We start from the raw sequence: 18,494 nt of genomic DNA on the forward strand, positions 1-18,494 counted from the left end.
AGCTGACAGGATCACATTTCACAAAATGGGGAGAATATCGGGAATCCCTTCTTTTAGAATACATTTCTGGGTTATAAAAATTCTTCTGTTTTGAAATCAGAAGCTATGAAAACAGCTGAATCCGGCTTTCTCTTTCATCTGCTAGCTTGTTTCATATTTCCCTGGGAATTCTATCAGTAGATCAGACAGTGCCTACTCACCTGGACAACAAGTAGTTTTTCTCTTAGGCTTCTGTTTTGTGATTGTTTTCCTCTAATTTTTTGTTTTCTTCCATGTTGCCAAGGTCCTTGTTTACATGCTTTGATGCAGTCCTACATACCATTGAATAAGCATATCATGTTAATGTATTTTTGAAAAGCAAGTGTTTCACATTCAATTCTGATATAACAACTAAAGAGAATAATTCTAAGTATGTAAACCTTGACTGATAAAAAAACAGGTTCCAGTGAATTATGTTGGTAATAGAGATGCATTGAGTATGTGCTAAGAGTAATAGAAACAAGTTGTTTTGAACAAAGACTATGCATACTTAGTAGCATCATGTCTTTGGCTAGGCTGTTTACCTCTTCACTGTGAGAAATAATATATATCACGAGTAAAAATTTTCATTCTGGGCAAATGATTACTGTGCAAGTTTTCTGATGGAATTTCTCTTCTGACATTCCCTAATAAATGTCCAAGTTCAGTAAAATGTTTATGGATTCTGTTTATAGCAGATAAATTAAAAGAATTGAAAGGGACCCAGACATCAGAATGTTGCCACAGAAGAAAGAATAGACAAAGCTGCAGTTCCTTTGGGAATTTTACAGAGGTGTCCTAGGTAATTACACCTCAGACAGAGTTTGGAAAACAGAAACTCTGGAGCTGGGTTTGCAATCTGTGATAAACCAGACCTCCTGTTTAATCTGTTGTTACAGGGTGTCTGAGCCTGTGATAGTAACTGCCAATGGTTACACACTGCCAGGTTCTATTTTTAAAGAAACTTTTTTTTGTTGTTGTTTAAATACACAGTTAAATTCCTTGGTCTTGTGACCACCTGGGAGAAATCATAACTTTATATCTAAAGGTGTACAGCTACTCCTCCCTTCCTTCTTCCCTCCCTCCCTCCCTCCTTCCCTCCCTTCATTCTTCCGTCTTTCTCTAATTTCCTGCCTCTCTCTTTACCAGAAGTACGACATGGGAACCACAGTGATATGATGCTTCAAATTGTCATCACTATATAATTTGTGGAAATACTACTTCTAAGAAATTGTTCAATAGCAGTACAATGATTGATTCGGGAGTTTGAGGTAAGAAACCATGTTTCCCTAAAGTATTTACATGTTTTAAATAGTATTCTCTAACTCACTAAGAATAAAACCTTACTAGGAAGAGGATTAGGATGGTCTATGATATAAGCTCTAGTGAGAAAGACATATGGCTTGTTCAGATTGGGGCATTCATTATATATGAATTTAGTTTGGATTTAAAAATCCTTAATTTAAAATACAACCTTACAAATCTATTCTTAAGTCAAGAGAGTAGTCCAGAAGTCTGGTAACATGACTAAACACTATACAATGTGGTAACATTTTACAGAAAAACAGGTAAAAAGGTAAGAGAATGACCGGGAAATTGGATAGGACATAGAGATCAGACTCTACATATGTGAAGCCCTGGGCACTACATTTGATAGGACTGTGCTCTGCTCTATCACTCATAAAATAATCTTTACAAATTAAAACATGTTAATGAGACTATGCTATAAATTTATGTCTATGTCTTCAGTTATTTTTTTACAATTATAATTTATTATATTTTTAATAAGAATGATACGGAGAGAAAGAGACAGAGAAATACTAGAGCACTGCTCATTTCTGCCTGATAGTGATGCTGGGGCTTAAAACTAGAATTTTAGAGTCTCAGGCATAAAAGATTTTCACATGAACTTTATGCTATCTTCCCTGCCCCAAATACATTTTTTCTATCTCATGTTAAAATGGTACATAGCAGCAAACTATACCTTCTTTATCATATCTATTTTCCAGGCATATAAAATGTATCAAGCGGGAGTCGGGCGGTAGCGCAGTGGGTTAAGCGCACATGGTGCAAAGCGGAAGGACCTGAATAAGGATCCCGGTTCGAGCCCCGGCTCCCCACCTGCAGGGGAGTCTTCACAGGTGGTGAAGCAGTTCTGCAGGTGTCTATCTTTCTCTCACCATCTCTGTCTCCCTCTCCTCTCTCCATTTCTCTCTGTCCTATCCAACAACGATGACATCAATAACAACAATAACTATGACAACAATAAAAAACAAGGACAACAAAAGGGAAAATAAATAAATATTTAAAAAATGTATCTAGCATATGAATAAACACAATGACAAAGGTTTGGAAACATTATAATATAATACAATACATTGGATACAAAATATATATATACACACACACGCATACATATATATGTATGTGTTTGTGTGTGTATGTGTGTATACGTATGTATCATTGTCTGGAGTCTAGTCTATTTTAAGGAAGTTACTTAATAATTTATAAAGTTTTAATCACTTCCATAGTACAATTTAAAGGAAATGATTTCCAGAACTTTTTAAAAAATATCCTGAACTTTACACAAATCTATGAATCCTTTACACTTTCTGCTGAATAATATCCGTACAAGATAACTGACTCATTACAGAGTACAATTCAGTGAATTTTAAAAACTGGATTCAAGCATGTAACTTGTACCCAATTCAGAAAGGAGAATGGGACAAGCAGGTGGCTTGCCTGGTAGAGAGCACATGTTAACACGTTCAAGCACCAGGCCAAAACACTGGAGTGCCTGCAAGGAGGATGCTTCACAGAATGGTGGAGTGGTACTACAGTGTCTCTCCTTCTCTCTTGGCCTCACTCTTCCCCTGGATCCTTCTCTGTCTTTTACTTTCTAGAAAAAGGGGGAAAAATGGAGGGGAGGCCTGTAGGCACTGAGTCCATAAGAAATAACCATTGTGGGGAAAAAAATAAGGAGAGAGTGAGAGAGGAAATTGTATATCCAGAAGTCCTCTATATTTCCAGTTACTGTCGTGGTTTCTGAAGTTATCACAATCCGCAATTTGTACAAAATAGTTATATCTATTTTTTTCTTGTAAATGAAATCAATACCACATGTATTAATTTCTGTCTGCCTTTTATTTTTACTCAGTTAACTTTTTAAAATAACCTTTATTTATTTGTTGGGTAGAGACAGTCAGAAATTGAGAGGGGGAGTGGAGGGCAGAGAGGGAGAGAGACAGAGAGACAACTGCAGCACTACTTCACCACTCAAAAGCTTTCCCCAGCAGGTGGGGACTGGGGGCTCAAACCTGGGTCCTTGTGAATTGTAACATGTGCACTCAACCCTTTCAAAGTTAACTTTGAAACATTCAAATATGATGGTGCTGTAGTTATAGTAATAGATTGTTTATGTTCCTTGCTATATAATTTGTATTTGTGTAAGCAAAGAAGACTGAATTAAATGCTCTCTATTAGAGGTATTTTTTGGTAAAATTTCAGGTGGTGACTATTTTATATTTGTGATTAGTATATCTTTGGATGTGGTCTTTTTTTTTTTTTTTTTTTTTTGTCTACGGGGTTATCACTGGGGTTTGGTGCCTACATAACTCCACTGCCCCCTGACAGCAATTTTTCCCCCTCTTTGATGGAGGGTGAAAGACAGAAAGGGAGAGAGAGATGGATTGAGGAGGAGAAACAAGGAGCTACTCCACTGCTCCTGAAGCTTCTCTCCCTTTCTGGATGGTTGTAGGGAGCTCATAGCCAGGTCCTTGCATATGGTAGCAGGTGTAGTACCTAGTTGGCCACCTCCTGAAGCCTCTAATCATATTTTAAAGAAAACTATGAGAGGATTAAATTGACCCATATGGGACTTGATTTCTCCCCCCATCTTACCCCACAAAAAACCTCCCTAACATGAGGTGAAAATTTCCCACATTTACATAAAAATTACTAAAAAGCAGGAGAATTTGACCCATAATCAGGTGAAATATATAGAACCACACTCACAAATAACTAGCTGACAAGGGCTATATAAAACAGCCAGTACTTAGAATAATTGAAAGAAGAATTGTATACAGTTATAAGAGAAAGGGAAAATAGGGTTGGAAATTTAGAACTAAGAAAAATTAAGAGATCATTGTATGAATTTATTATCAGATTAGACATTACAATAGAAAATAAAATAAAGTAACAAATTATTCACATGAATTTTAGCAAGTAAAAAAGGATGAAAAAATTAAGTCTTGGGGGCTGGATGGTGGTGCATCTAGTTCAGCGTTCACATTACAGTGTACAAGGACCCAGGTTCAAGGCCCTGGTTCCTGCATCAGAGGGAAAGCTTTACAAGTGGTGAAGCAGGGCTGCAGATGTCTCTCTAGCTCTCCTTGCCCTCTTAGTTTCTCTCTGTTTCTAATACATAAATAAAATATTTAAAACCATTAAGTCTTAGTGATCAGGAAGACTATATAAAAGGCTAATATTCAAATGCCAGAAGCCATATGAAGAGGCTTGAAGGTACAAAACATTTGAATAACTAATGGCTGAAATTTTTAAAAAATTGACAGTGAAAGAGAATATCCAGTGAATTATTTTTAAAAATAATACTCCTGGGAGTCGGGCTGTAGTGCAGCGGGCTAAGTGCAGGTGGCGCAAAGCACAAGGACCGGCATAAGGATCCCAGTTCGAACCCCAGCTCCCCACCTGCAGGGGAGTCACTTCACAGGCGGTGAAGCAGGTCTGCAGGTTGTCTATCTTTCTCTCCTCCTCTCTGTCTTCCCCTCTCTCTCTCCATTTCTCTCTGTCCTATCCAACAACGACAACAACAATAATAACTACAACAATAAAACAACAAGGGCAACAAAAGGGAATAAATAAATAAAATAAATATAAAAAATTTAAAAAAAGAAAAATAATACTCCCCAGAATGTAACAAAAAATAAAGCCCTAATTGGAAATTTGTGCCCAGTGAAAATATCTAAAACTTGAATTTGAAATAATAACAATTGCATACATAGCACAATTTCAGTATGTGCTAATATTCAGTATGCATTATAAATAGTGTTAAAAGGGGCTCTTCAGACTGAAGCAAAATGCTAACAGGAAAACAAGTTCAGATTCATTCAAAAGAGTGCTTAGAAGTAATAAATATACAGGTTTTTTTGATTTGGAAAAAGTAACAGAATTGAGATTATAAGATATGACAGTGTATTTTTAGGTTTATGGATATATAGAAGTTAGACTTACAATAATAACTATATAAAGGAGAAAATGAAAGTGCATGCTTACAACATACACTATGTCTGAAGTATTGCTTACAATTTGAACAAAAGTTTTTATTTTTATTTATTTATTTTTATTTAAGAAAGGAGACATTAACAAAATTATAGGATGGGGGTACAACTCCACACAATTCCCGACACCCAATCTCTAGATCCCGTCCCCTCCCCACTAGCTTTCCCAATCTCTATCCTTCTGGGAGCATGGACCCAGGGTTGTTGTGGGTTGCAGAAGGTGGAAGGTCTGGCTTCTGTAATTGCTTCCCCGCTGAAGATGGGCATTGAAAGTTTTTTAAGAGGAGAAAATTTAAACTGCCAAATAAATAAATAAACTCAACACATTTTAACGAACTAAAATCTTGTGAACTATCTTAATGGAAAAATTATTAGTGTGAAGAGTGAAATTCATAGTTCAAATGCTATGCACAAAACAGAATTTAACACTAATCATCTGATTTTTTTAATGTGCTTTTAGAAATTAAAGAAAGAACAGTAAGTTAAAGTATAGATAACTAGAAGAAAGTTGTAAGGATGAGAGCATAAATAGTCTAAACTTGCAATCAGCAATAGAAATAAAATCAAAAGCTAGTTATTTAGAATACTGTCAACTTCCTAAAATGGAGAATGCAATATAAAACAACAAAAATCAAATTAGCCTTATTAGAAAACAAAGAAGTATTAATTACTACAAAACCCACAGACAAAATGGATAAGGGAATGGAATAACCTTTTATTTTGCAAAAGTGTCAACAACTGTGGTTGAAGGGTCATTTTCCTTGAAAAACTACCAAAATTTATTGAAGGTAAAGCAGTCTTGTATCTGTTCTAAAAACTGGAGTACAACTTTTGTTTTAAAGCAAGTTCTCCTAAAGAAATCAATAGCTCTAGGTGGATCCATCACTAAATTATTGCAAGCATTTAAGAAATGAGAATAAATTGGGGATATTCAAGAGTAAGCAACTTTGCTCTGGAGATAATAACAATAGCATAGTGGTTACCAAAGGGGTCAGGGATGGTGGGCCTATGGAAAGAGATTCCAAGGAAATGTTGGGTGTGTATAGGATTCACTAGAGTTTGACTAGCACGCTTAGAGTAAAGGTTACAGAAGTAAATCCATTCTTCAGCACAGATTTAATTGCATATTTAACATGAATAACTGTTACTTTAGTAGACAAATATCATACAGAGGAGAATTAAAAGCATGGTCCTTGTGTCTAGAGATTGACGAGAAAAAAAGATGCTGGAAACCATTTCCACTTCCCATTTTATTTACTTTCTATTTGGACATGTTTGTCCAGAGTTGTGTCTAATACTTCATTAAGTTGTATCAAACCAAAGGAGGTATACAGAGAAAGGGAGTTATTGGAATTTTTGCTAGGTGAGTTTTTGCATGATCTCTCAGTATATTTATGTGTTCAAGCAATAACAGACTAAAATTATCACTGCTCAGTTTGAAACTGGAGAAAAAGGGTTGTTAATGGCAATATAAGATCTGAAAACACATTTGTAGAATTAAAGTTGGGCAACTTTAAAATGACTACTTCTCTTATTTTAAAGAAATGAAAAAAAAGAAAGAAAAACGGTAGATATAAAGTAACCCCCCTCCCGTATTTCACTCTCCAAAATATTAGCTGCTGAGACTGATAATGCAGACGCTAGGAGGTGCTACAAATGTTGCACAGACACTACATTATTTTTTTTCCTTACAGTACTCCGTTATACATCAAAACTAATAAACCTGCCTGTGATCACACAGCTAGTAAGAATTTTATGCTTGGATTTGATTATAACTCCAGCAGCCTGGCTTCAACTTTTATACAAGTTACACAGTTAAACAAATTTGCTAAGTATGAACCATGGTGAAATTTACTAAAATAAAAGTAAAGATAGTGTTGCTGGAGGTCTGGAACTAGCATAACAGTTATGCAAATGACTTTCATGCTGTGAGGCTTTTAAGGTTCCAGGTTCAGTCCAGCCATCAAAAGCCATAGGTGAGCAGTGTTCTGTTTTTAAAAAAAAGGGTGGGGTGGGTGTGTGTGGGATGTGGGCTGGGAAGGTATTGGGGAGATAGGATAAAGTTCAATCCCTAACACCAACACAAACCAGAGGAGAGCGGTGCTTTTGTAAAAAACAAACAAGAAAACAACAACAACAATAATAAAAAACCCTCAAAGTCCAAAACGTTTACTGTTTATTTCTGATTTGTTTTTGAGTAATAGAGTAAATATAATCTACTTTAGGGAATAAATGTATTTTTTTTTTTAATTTTGGAACATTTTAGAGATTCCAAAATAGTTACAGAAGTTAGAAATCCATCTGGAAGAGAACAAAAACTTGTTTATAAATTGAAGCCTGGAAAATACTGTGGATAAAATACTGACCCTCAAACATGAGGTCCTGAGTTTGGTCATTGGATCTCATGTGCCTAAGTAGCGTTCTATTTTTCTCTTTCTCTCTCTCCCTATTTTTCTCATACATACATTCATATACTTTTAATTTAAATACTTATCTAAATTATCTCCTTTAATTGTTTTTCAGGCAATTTATTTTGAGGGACAAGGTTAGATAGTCACCAAGAAAGAATACTTGCATAAAAGTATAAATTATAATGGTTATCTGTCTTAAACTTTTTTCATCTGTGTATCTTAAAAACGTTTATTGTTAACTTATTTATGAGAGAGAGGAGAAGAAAGAGAACTAGCATCAGGCACATGTGATGCTGTAGATAGCACTTGGGACCTTATATAAGTCTGAGAGTCTACTTTATCCACTGTGCCACCTCCTGGATACTTAGTACATACTTTATTAAGAAATGTTAATTATAAGAGAATATTTAGTCACAGAATCACACACAAAAATAATGCTGTAAGAAGCCCTAGGTCCTCTTATCTCATCTGAGAGGCAGAGAGTTTTGGCCTGGGGGTCAGTGGGTCAGGGGGTCAGGGGTATTGTCCATGTATGTCAAGTCTCTCAGACAAGTTCCTCCTCTTTAGCTTGTTCTTTTATGATTATGAGAAACAATGGAATCCACTTACAAGACTAGTATTAGGATAAGTGGTATAGCATATGTGAAAGCTCCCAGGAGATGTTTTATTTATTTTTTTATTTTAACTTGAATACTGCTCAGCTCTGGCTTATGGTGGTGTGGGGGATTGAACCTAGGACTTTGGAGCCTTAGGCATGATAGTCTCTTTGCATAACCATTATGCTATCTTTTTAAAAAATTAATTAATTAATTAATTTTCCCTTTGTTCCCTTGTTGTTTTTATTGTTGTCCTTGTTGTTAGATAGGACAGAGAGAAATGGACAGAGGAGGGGAAGATAGAGGGGGGAGAGAAAGACACCAACAGACTTGCTTCACCGCTTGTGAAGTGACTCCCCTGCAGGTGGGGAGCTGGGGGCTTGAACTAGGATTCTCACACCAATCAGGTCCTTGCGCTTTGCGCCATGTGCGCTTAACCCGCTGTGCTACTGCCCAACTCCCACCATTATGCTATCTACCTCCACTTCATCTCCCCAGTAGTTGACAGAGATTCATGGAATTTATTTATAGAGCCATTATTCCAAGCCATATTGTTGCTCAGTAGTAAAGGGAGTAAAAAAAATCTCTACTCATTATGTGCTATATCCCTAGGTCTAGGACTCTTAATGGTTCCAGTTGCTTTTACAGACATTTTTACAAGATTCTTTAACTTTTTAAAGTGATATTACTTCAATAACTTGTACTTGTTGGAAATCTCCTTCAAAGGACACAAGGAACTAATTTGGTGGTGTAATCTAAGACTGACTTTAATACTTCAAATTTGTTATGGGACTAAACCTGCAATGCTGTCACCAGAACTGCAATTATAATTACGTGATGGCGGTGTTAATCTAAGCAACATAATAAACAATCCCAGAATATAAATATGTTATACCTTGGAGTTACTCAATGTTGTATGCCAATTTTATCTTAACTTAAAAAGTATTTTAGTGGACAACAATGATATACCACTTCACTCCTGTGAGAATGTCATACATCAGAAACCGTAGCAAAAATAAATGCTAGAGAGGCTGTGGGGACAAAGGAACCCTCCCGCACTGCTGGTGGAATGTAAATTGGTCCAACCCCTGTGAATAGCAGTCTGGAGAACTCTCAGAAATCTAGAAATGGACCTACCCTACGGCCCTGTAATTCCACTCCTGGGGATATATCCTAAGGAACCAAACATACCCAACCAAAAAAGATTTGTGTATACCTATGTTCATAGCAGCACAATTTGTAATAGCCAAAACCCAGAAGAAACCCAGGTGTCCAAGAACAGATGAGTGGCTGAGCAAGCTGTGGTATACATACACAATGGAATACTACTCAGCTATTAAAAATGATTATTTCACCTTTTTATTTATTTATTTTCCCTTTGTTGCCTTTGTTTTACTGTTGTAGTTATTATTGTTGTTATTGATGTTGTCGTCATTGTTGGATAGGACAGAGAGAAATGGAGACAGGAGGGGAAGACAGAGGGGGAAAGAAAGATAGATACCTGCAGACCTGCTTCACTGCCTGTGAAGCAACTCTCCTGCAGGTGGGGACCCTTGTGCTTTGTGCCACATGCACTTAACCTGGGGCTCAAACCGGGAGGCTTATGCCTGTCCTTGTGCTTTGCGCCGTGTGCACTTAACCCACTGTGCTACCGCCTGACTCCCTATTTCACCTTCTTTAGTCCATCTCGGATGGAGCTTGAAGGAATCATATTAAGTGAGGTAAGTCAGAAACAAGGATACAGAAACAAGGATACTCCCACTCATAGGCAGAAGCTGAAAAAAAAGATCAGAGGAGAAAAAACTAAGTAGAACTTGTACTAAAGTTGGTGTATTGCACCAAAGTAAAAGACTCTGGGGTGTGGGGAGGAGGGTTCAGGTCCTGGAACATGATGGGAGAGGACCTAGTGGGGGTTGTATTGTTATGTGAAAAACTGGGAAATGTTATGCATGCACAAACTAGTATATTTACTGTCGACTGTAAAACATTAGTCTCCCAACAAAGGAATTAAAAAATATATAATTTAGTGTAGGAAGTAGGAACTGTGAAAGGGAATGGGAGTGAAATGAATGGTGAACATATTCTTGGGATTATTTGTCCTTTGAAAAAAATAGATAAAACACAGTAATTGAATTATATAGCTGGAAAATAACAAGTCTCTACTTAAAATGATTTGTACATGAAACAATTCAAAAGGAAAGAAGACATATGTATAACAAGTGTAACACAGTCTTTTCTTGGATAGTTTATTTATTTATTTTTTTGCTTCCAGGGTTATTGTTAACCCACTGCTCCTGGTAGCCATTTTTTTCCCCATTTTATTGGATAGGACAGAGAGTAATTGAGAGAGGAGTGGGAAATAGAAATAGAGAGGGAAAGGGAAAGACACCTGTAGACCTGATTCTCTGCTTATGAAGCACCCCCACTTGTGAAGCATTCCCCCCTACAGGGCTGGGGGCTCAAACCTGGATCCTTGCATAGGTCCTTGTGCTTGGTACTATGTGCATTTGACTGGGTGCACCACTGCTTGGCCCCCTGGGCAGAGTTTCCTAAAAAGCTAGAGGAATGAGGAGGACACTATAATCCTTGCATACCCTAAGTAATTTATGGGTTTGAAGAGAAGGACACAGAAGAATAAGCAGCTGGTCTTACTGCAAGTTAAATTTTATAGCATCAATCTTTTCTTTTCAGTCAGAACACTGATCAGCTTTGGCTTATGGATGTGCTGGGACAGAACTGAGACTTTCCTCTCTCAGGCAAAAATATTTTTTGCATAGCCATTATGCTATCTCCAAGAAATTCAAATTTCTAAGACTCTCCAAAGAAATTCTCCACTCAAATTCCTTATGACTGAGGGTCTCCTTAGGAGAAACAAAATGGAGAGAAAGAAAGTAAACGGTCTTTTGACTTAGGTCAGTAGCAAATATGGGGATCATTAATTAGAAAGATTGGGGGATCAAAATAAATGTAATAATACTAAACATGCAAAAAATATGTCAACTGAATGCACAGCATCATGGTGCAAAGTATATCTTTAAGGTATCTGATATTGGTACAGCTCAGTCCAGCTCATGGCAGATGTTTAAGGCAACAGAACTTCCCTCCACCTTTGAAAAGATAAGAATAATGAAAAACAAACCCTTGAAAAATTAAAGAAGGTGCAGATAAACAGATAACTGAACTAACTTTCAAAAATTTGAAAATGTTATATATTTGCTGCAATCATTTTCCTTCAGAAATGCTTCAGGTGACATTTATTCAGAAAAGAGACACTTCTGTTTTGCTGTTACCCTTGAGTGGCCAATGACTGTCAGTGACTTGATGGCATTCTAGATTTTTTTTTTCTTCCCCATCAGAATTATCACTGAGGTTATGTCACTGCAGGGCTCCACTGCCTATCTACATTTTCTTTCTTTTTTTCTTTTTGCCTCCAGGGTTATTGCTGGGACTCAGTGCCTGCATCACAAATCCACTGCTCCTGGAGGCTATTTCCCCCCCTTTTTTTGCCCTTGTTTTCTTGTTGTGGTTATAATTGTTGTTATTGATGTCGTTGTCGTTGGATAGGAGAGAGAAATGGAGAGAGGAGGGGAAGACAGAGAGGGGGAGAGAAAGACACCTGCAGACCTGCTTCACCACTTGTGAAGCGATGCCTCTGCAGGTGGGGAGCTGAGGCTCCAACTGGGATCCTTTGGTCGGTTCTTGCACTTTGTGCCGTGTGTGCTTAACCCTCTCCGTTACTTCCTGACCCCTACTTTTTCATATATATATAGACGGAGATGGAGAGAAAGAGACACCTGCAGCACTGCTTCACCACTTGCAGTTTCCACCAGCAGATGGAGACGGGGGCTTGAATCTGGGTTGTTGTGCAATGTAACATGTGCACCCAACCAGGTGTGCCTCCACCTGGCCCCTATCTACTCTTTCTTTTTCCTTCTTCTAGACGGTGAAAGAGAGAGACTGAGAGGAAGTCAGAGTGGGAGAGACACAGTCACCTGCTGCACTTCTCCACCACCTGTGATGCTTCATCTCTGTAGGCGGGACCAGAGCTTGAGGCTGGATCACCGCTCCTGAGAACTTGTGTGTTCTACCCAGTGCTCCACCTGGCCCCACTTGAGCATTTTTTTTTCATTGTTGTTCAAATCATGAGAGAGGTGGAGAAAAATAAGGAGAGAAGCTTCCCAACTATAGGTGGAGATTGGGGACTTGAATTAGAGTCCTTGTGCACTCAACTGGGTACACCTACTCTCTCTAGTCCCACTTACAATAGAAAGGGAGAGGCCATTTCATCCCTACATTTTAGAGCATACCTTTCTACTCCATTAAATACAGCATACAATCAAAGTCAGAGCTGAAAATTTATTTTCAAAGAAACCCTGATGAGGTAATGGAGCATGTTGGCAATATGTATTGTGAAATATGTTTGCAAGACATGGAGAAAGACACTTCCTATTGCACAGGCTAATCTCACAGAGTCTTTTATGTTAAGAAATATGGTAAATTACATTAACCTCATTAAACTGCTAATGATTACAGTACAAAAAAACTGCAAAAATAAATAGTAGTAGGTTCTGATAAAATTAGGAAAGTCATTACAAATGACTACCAATAGTCCCTGAGCACTCTTCTTTTCTATGTATTCAATAGTAAGTCAGTTTTGCCATCTGAGAACATATATTTGATTTCAGAGTGAGTATTGATTAGGGAAAAAGTCAGTTAAAATCAAATGTCTTACCAGATTTAGTTCATATATCAAAAACTACTAGTGAAAAAGGCTTTAGGAGGGCTTAACACTGTTTAGAATAACACTGTTTCTTGTGTAGGCTGGCCCTCCTTAGTCCTTCTATCGATTTATTCTATTTTCATCGTGAGGCAGCAGTAGAATGAATAGTAAAGCATTAGGTCAGCAGGGTTATCAGAGGATACTTGTGATCTTTAGTTTTCCACATAGGTTCTATATTACACAATAATGTCCATGAAATAGTTAAGAGTCCCACAGTTGTGAAAGTTACAGCTTTTGTTAAGTTTCCAAGAGTCACACATTGTATATTTTCATATTACAAACAACTGATTAATGATTACTGTCGGTTTAGTAATAAGAAATATGGTGGTCAGAGGTCTATTAAGCCAACCTAGAAATTATTATGTTAATAAACTAATGAATAGACATGTCAATATATTATTCTGTCTTTACGTTTTCCTTTTATGTGGGGTCGTCAGTGAGCCCCTTCCCTACAATTTTACTTTAAAATATTTTCATTAGCAGCCAGGTGAGATAGCATAAGGGACACACACACACACACACACACACACACACACACACACACACACACACACACACACTCATGTCTGAGGCTTCCAAAATCACAGGTTCAATTCTTCAGCATCAGCCTCATTATAGCCAGAGCTGAGCAGTGCTCTGGGGTGTGAGGAAAGGGGGTCAGGCAGTAGTATACCTGGTTGAGCTCACATATTACCATGTGCAAGGGCCAAGGTTCAAGCCCTCCCAGTCACTATCTGCAGGAAGGATTGCTTCTGAAATGGTGAAGCTGTGATACAAGTGTCTCTCTTTTTTTTCCCTTCTCTCTGTCTCCCTCCTTGATTCTCTCTCTTTATCCAATAATAATAATATTAAAAACATTACCTCATGTATTATAGGATATAAAAAAGAATTTAAATAATAGCATTAACTTTCTGCAGTGTTAAAAACAATGTTCAGATGACAGGATAAAGAGGAATGTAGTAAATAATATTAAAACACTTTACTGAGCTATCTCTAGTTCTTTAATGTTCTGTTAAACAATTAGGCATGAAGTGGGCATAATTAATGTCTTTTGCATGGCACTGTTGGTCAATATTCTAACACAGAGAAATTTATCAGTCATCCATAATCATTATCTAAAGATGTCAATGATTTTAAAAAATTCCAACACAAAGTTTTCTGTGATCCAGGATGTGGTGCAGGAACCAGAGCACAGCAAGTACAGGTATGAGTTCTTCAGTTTGTCCACTGTACTGCATGTGACAGAATGATACTCGAGTTCTTTCTTTTCTCACTATCCAAGTGAGCTATTTTGTCAGCTCATAACAATTCTTTTAAAAACAAGTTAAAAGATTTACCTATTTATTATTATTATTATTATTATTTTATAGTTGTAGTTATTATTGTTGTCATCTTTGTTGGGTAGGCCAGAAAGAAATGGAGAGAAAAGGGGAAGACAGAGAGGGGGAGAGAAAGATACCTGCAGACCTGCCTCACCACTTGTGAAGCGACTCCTCTGCAGGTGGGGAGCCAGGGGCTACAACCGGGATCCTTACGCTGGTCCTAGAGCTTTGCGGCACCTGCGCTTAACCCGCTGTGCTACCACCCAACTCCTGATTTACCTATTTATTATTACAAAGAAAAACTGAGGGGAGGAAACTAGATATGAAAAGTCAGAGGCCTAGAACAGTGCTTATATTCTGAGTTTTTTTTTTTAATCCACTCCTCCCACTGATCTTTTTTTTTCCCCATCTCTCTTTCATTTGATAAAATAGAGATTAAGAGGGAGCAGGGAACCTGCAAGGGGGTTTGCTTCATGAGGGGTGAAGTAGGTATGCAGGTGTCAGACTCTCTCCCCCTTTGTCATTCCCTTCTCTCTCAACTTCTCTCTGTCATATCTGGCAACAACAACAGCAATGACAACAATAACAATAATAACAACAAGGGCAACAAAAATGGGAAAAGTGGCGTCCAGGAGTAGTGGATTTGTGGTGTAGGCACCGAGCCCCAGCAATAACCCTGGAAGCAAAAAAAAAAAAAGAGAGAGAGAGAGAGGAGAGAGACAGAGAGACAGAGAGCAGGGATAGTCATGAAGAGAGACACCTGTAGCCCTACTTTACTAAAAGGAACCGTGTACATGTAACTAGGTGCCCCACAGCCCAGCCCCCTAATTAGGACCTGAGTTCAGTTTTTTTCAAATGTAAAATGTGAACAGTAATAATAATATTAACTTAAAAGAGTGGTTGTGAGAATAAAACAGATCATCTTAATTAACTGAAATCTCTGAATTACTGATTCCCTTTGAAGGCAGCACCATCCCAGTACTGCTTCATTGAAATTGCTGTATTTACAAGATAATTTTAGATCCTGATTGACTCTGCTTATTCTTTTAAGTTAATTTACCTACGTTGTTGAAAGGAATTATGGCAGACATCAAGAACATATAAAATCAAGCTCAATGTTGCCACCACATAGTTCCATGCAAATATCGGTCAGTCAGTTTCCTTACTTATAAGATAAAAATAAAAGCCATATCTAAAAAAAGAAAAGGCATCCTACAGAATCACTGATGGAACTCTTAAAAGTTACAAACGCTACGACACTATCTCTGCTTCCCTACCTCTGAATCTAGTGTCAGCAATGGGGTGGTGAAGGAACTAGGCAGGTGCATATATAGTGATATATTGAGACTATTTGTAAGGGACCCAGGAGGTGGCTTAGCAGCCTGGTGTGACTGAGGGCCTGGGTTCAATTCCCAGCATCATATAGGAGAAGCAAGAAGAACTCCACAGGTGCTAAAGCAACGCTTTGCTAACTGTCTTTAGCTCTTTAGCCTTTGATCTAAAAACAGAGATAAAATGGGACCAGGTGATGGCTCATTGAGAACATCCATGCATGAGGGCCTGTGTTAGATCTCTGGTATTACATTAAAAATAACGTTCCTTTGTTAAATTGAGGTTTCATTATAAATCGTTGTTTTAGGGTGCTAAGGTTGTGCTAGCTATATTTTTTATAACTAATAATTTTTACTCTAAATGCCATTTAAATAAGTTTAAAGTATCAGTAGTTTTTTTGTTTGTTTTATATATATTCCCCCCTTTTTTATCGGGAGGTAATGGTTTACAGTATGGTTGCTGGCACATGGGCACAGTTTTTCTTTTCACCAAGATAGGTGTTTGCAAAAGACCCTCACTTCCAGATTAGGCCCATCATCATCTACCAGGACTTGAAAGCCACCCTCCCTACAACCCTCTTTCTGCCTGCCTTCCCCAGACTTCTTTGATTTGGTGCACTAAATATCTTGGTATTTGTTTAAACATTTTTCTTGTTAATTCAAGGCAAGATAATGATAAATTTACCTTTAAATTAACTCCTTGATTGGAGCAACGTGACCTGACTAGAACAGAGGAGCAGTGACAACAAGAGAATTCTACCTTACTAACAGTTTCACTGCTAGCCAAATCTGTCATTGTGAAGACAACTGGTCATGACTGTAGGATGTTAATAACTGCTTTTAATTAACTTCCACCAACCTCAGCCAACACTTTTATAAAGGCTAACCTTTGACAGCATACACTTTTTAAAAATCCATTTTGGTATTAAAAATAAAATAACTGAGTTCAGACTACTGAATGAGAAAAATTAAGGGAACTTGTGAAATCACATTCTAGGCAACATTCCCAATGTTGGCAATGTAGTCAGTGTGAACTGAAAGCAAAGCATGACAGGACTGATTTGGGGTATGTGTCTCTCCTATTTTATAAACTACATGCACATTAGTAAAAGTGAAGGGACCGTGAATATCTCTTTTCCCCACAACTTACTTTGATTTCTTCATGTACAGCCAGTAGACAACACCAGCAACAAGGGCAGCAAGGAGGAGTCCGACAACGATTCCCACAATTAACTTTGCCTGGTCATTCACCTTTTCTCTGTTTTCATCTACAATAAAGAAGAAAAGTCTATGCAACTACAGACAATATCATCATTTTTTATAAAAATAAATCAATCTAGTTATTTTTTTTTATTAAGGATAACTAAAGCCCAGTATTAGTACATGCAAATTTGTGATTTTTTTAAAGGATAAGATTTTAGCGTTGTTACTATCTCGTCTCATTTGCTATTTTAATCCAAGTGAAAATTGTGGCAGCTAAGAAAATTACTTATGCAATGACACTTCATAAGTCTTGAGCTGATAGTCAGGAAAGAGTCGGCAGCATAGTACCTACCACTTATCTCGTCTGCCTCATCGTGTTCTCGAATACTTACTGAAATGAAAAATGTTAATATGAAATTAAAAACAAAATTTGTTGATATATGAAAGCCACCTTTACTATTACAGTATGATGTAAAAATACTAAAAGACAGAATATGTATTCTATAGCTAAGGAGAGAAAAAAAATCATACTTAATAGAACAAGAACTTCTCTACAAAGAAATTAATCTGGTTTTAAGGAAAAGAGAGTAGTTAAGACTTCAAAGATAGTAATATGCCTTACAAAATTTCACAACTACAAACTACAGCATTAAAAAGTCCACATAAATTTCTCCACTCTGTGACCTTTTATCAGAATTTTCAGAGGAATGAGTAGCTGCATATGATGTCAGTAGTGCTGTGTTTCTGGGCTTTTCCTGCCCCCAGTACAGGAGAATGCATCTTCATCCTCAAGTGTCAGAGACTTAGCAGTAAATGTGTGCAAAGCGGTGGGAGTAGTGGTTAAAACTAGGGGTGTCTCTGAGCTTAATAGGCAAACTATACTGCAAAAGCCATCAAAATGACTCAGCACCAATCTCCCAGTCTGCTTTTAAGACTTTCTGGATTAAGACCATGCTGGATGATTACTTGAATTAATATATTAATATATATGTATATTCCTCTATGTGTCTGAACTAGAATAAAAAAATACGGTGTTTGTTAAAATGCACATTCCATAGATCCTTATACATACAAATTAAATTATCAGGAGATGTTTAATGAATTTAAAAAGTCTATATCTGGGGGTTGGGTAGTGGCAGAACTGGTTGAGCGCACATGTTACAATGCACAAGGCCCTAGGTTCAAGCCCCCACTCTCCACTAGCAGGAGGAAAGCTTCATAAGTGCTGAAGTAGTGCTGTAGATGTCTCTCTCTCCCTCTGTATCTTCCCCTTCCTCTTAATTGCTGGATATCTCTATCAAATAAGTAAAGAAAGATAGTTAAAAAAATTTGAATCAAATGTTGATCAATTCATTGCAAGGCCTAGAAAATCACTATTCAATGGGCTAGAATAAAGAGAAGAACTTGCATTCAGAAAGAAAGGAGTGTTTGTTCTATGTAGGACAAATCAATATTGGTTGGATAAAATTCTGACAAGTCAGTGCTTCTGTTTTATAATTAAGTTTGGTTCTTGAATCAATACATAAAGTTATTATA

General features: G+C 37.3%; 1 protein-coding gene across 2 annotated transcripts in view; it reads right to left on the reverse strand.

Moving 5' to 3' along the window:
• Window positions 1–200: 200 nt before the first annotated feature.
• The window catches only part of ALCAM (activated leukocyte cell adhesion molecule), a 209,172-nt gene continuing 190,878 nt past the window's right edge, over window positions 201–18,494 (reverse strand). The window contains exons 13-15 of one of the 2 annotated variants that reach the window (XM_016187703.2): window positions 17,311–17,349; window positions 16,906–17,023; window positions 201–311 (exon numbers count right to left, since the gene is read on the reverse strand). In XM_016187703.2, the coding sequence (XP_016043189.1) occupies window positions 224–311; window positions 16,906–17,023; window positions 17,311–17,349 (245 nt within the window). In that variant the 3' untranslated portion in view covers window positions 201–223. The remainder of the gene's footprint in view (window positions 312–16,905; window positions 17,024–17,310; window positions 17,350–18,494) is intronic. The other variant, XM_016187702.2, reaches the window with a different exon arrangement.

This window comes from Erinaceus europaeus, chromosome 9, assembly GCF_950295315.1.
Source record: "Erinaceus europaeus chromosome 9, mEriEur2.1, whole genome shotgun sequence".
Classification (NCBI taxonomy): domain Eukaryota; kingdom Metazoa; phylum Chordata; class Mammalia; order Eulipotyphla; family Erinaceidae; genus Erinaceus; species Erinaceus europaeus.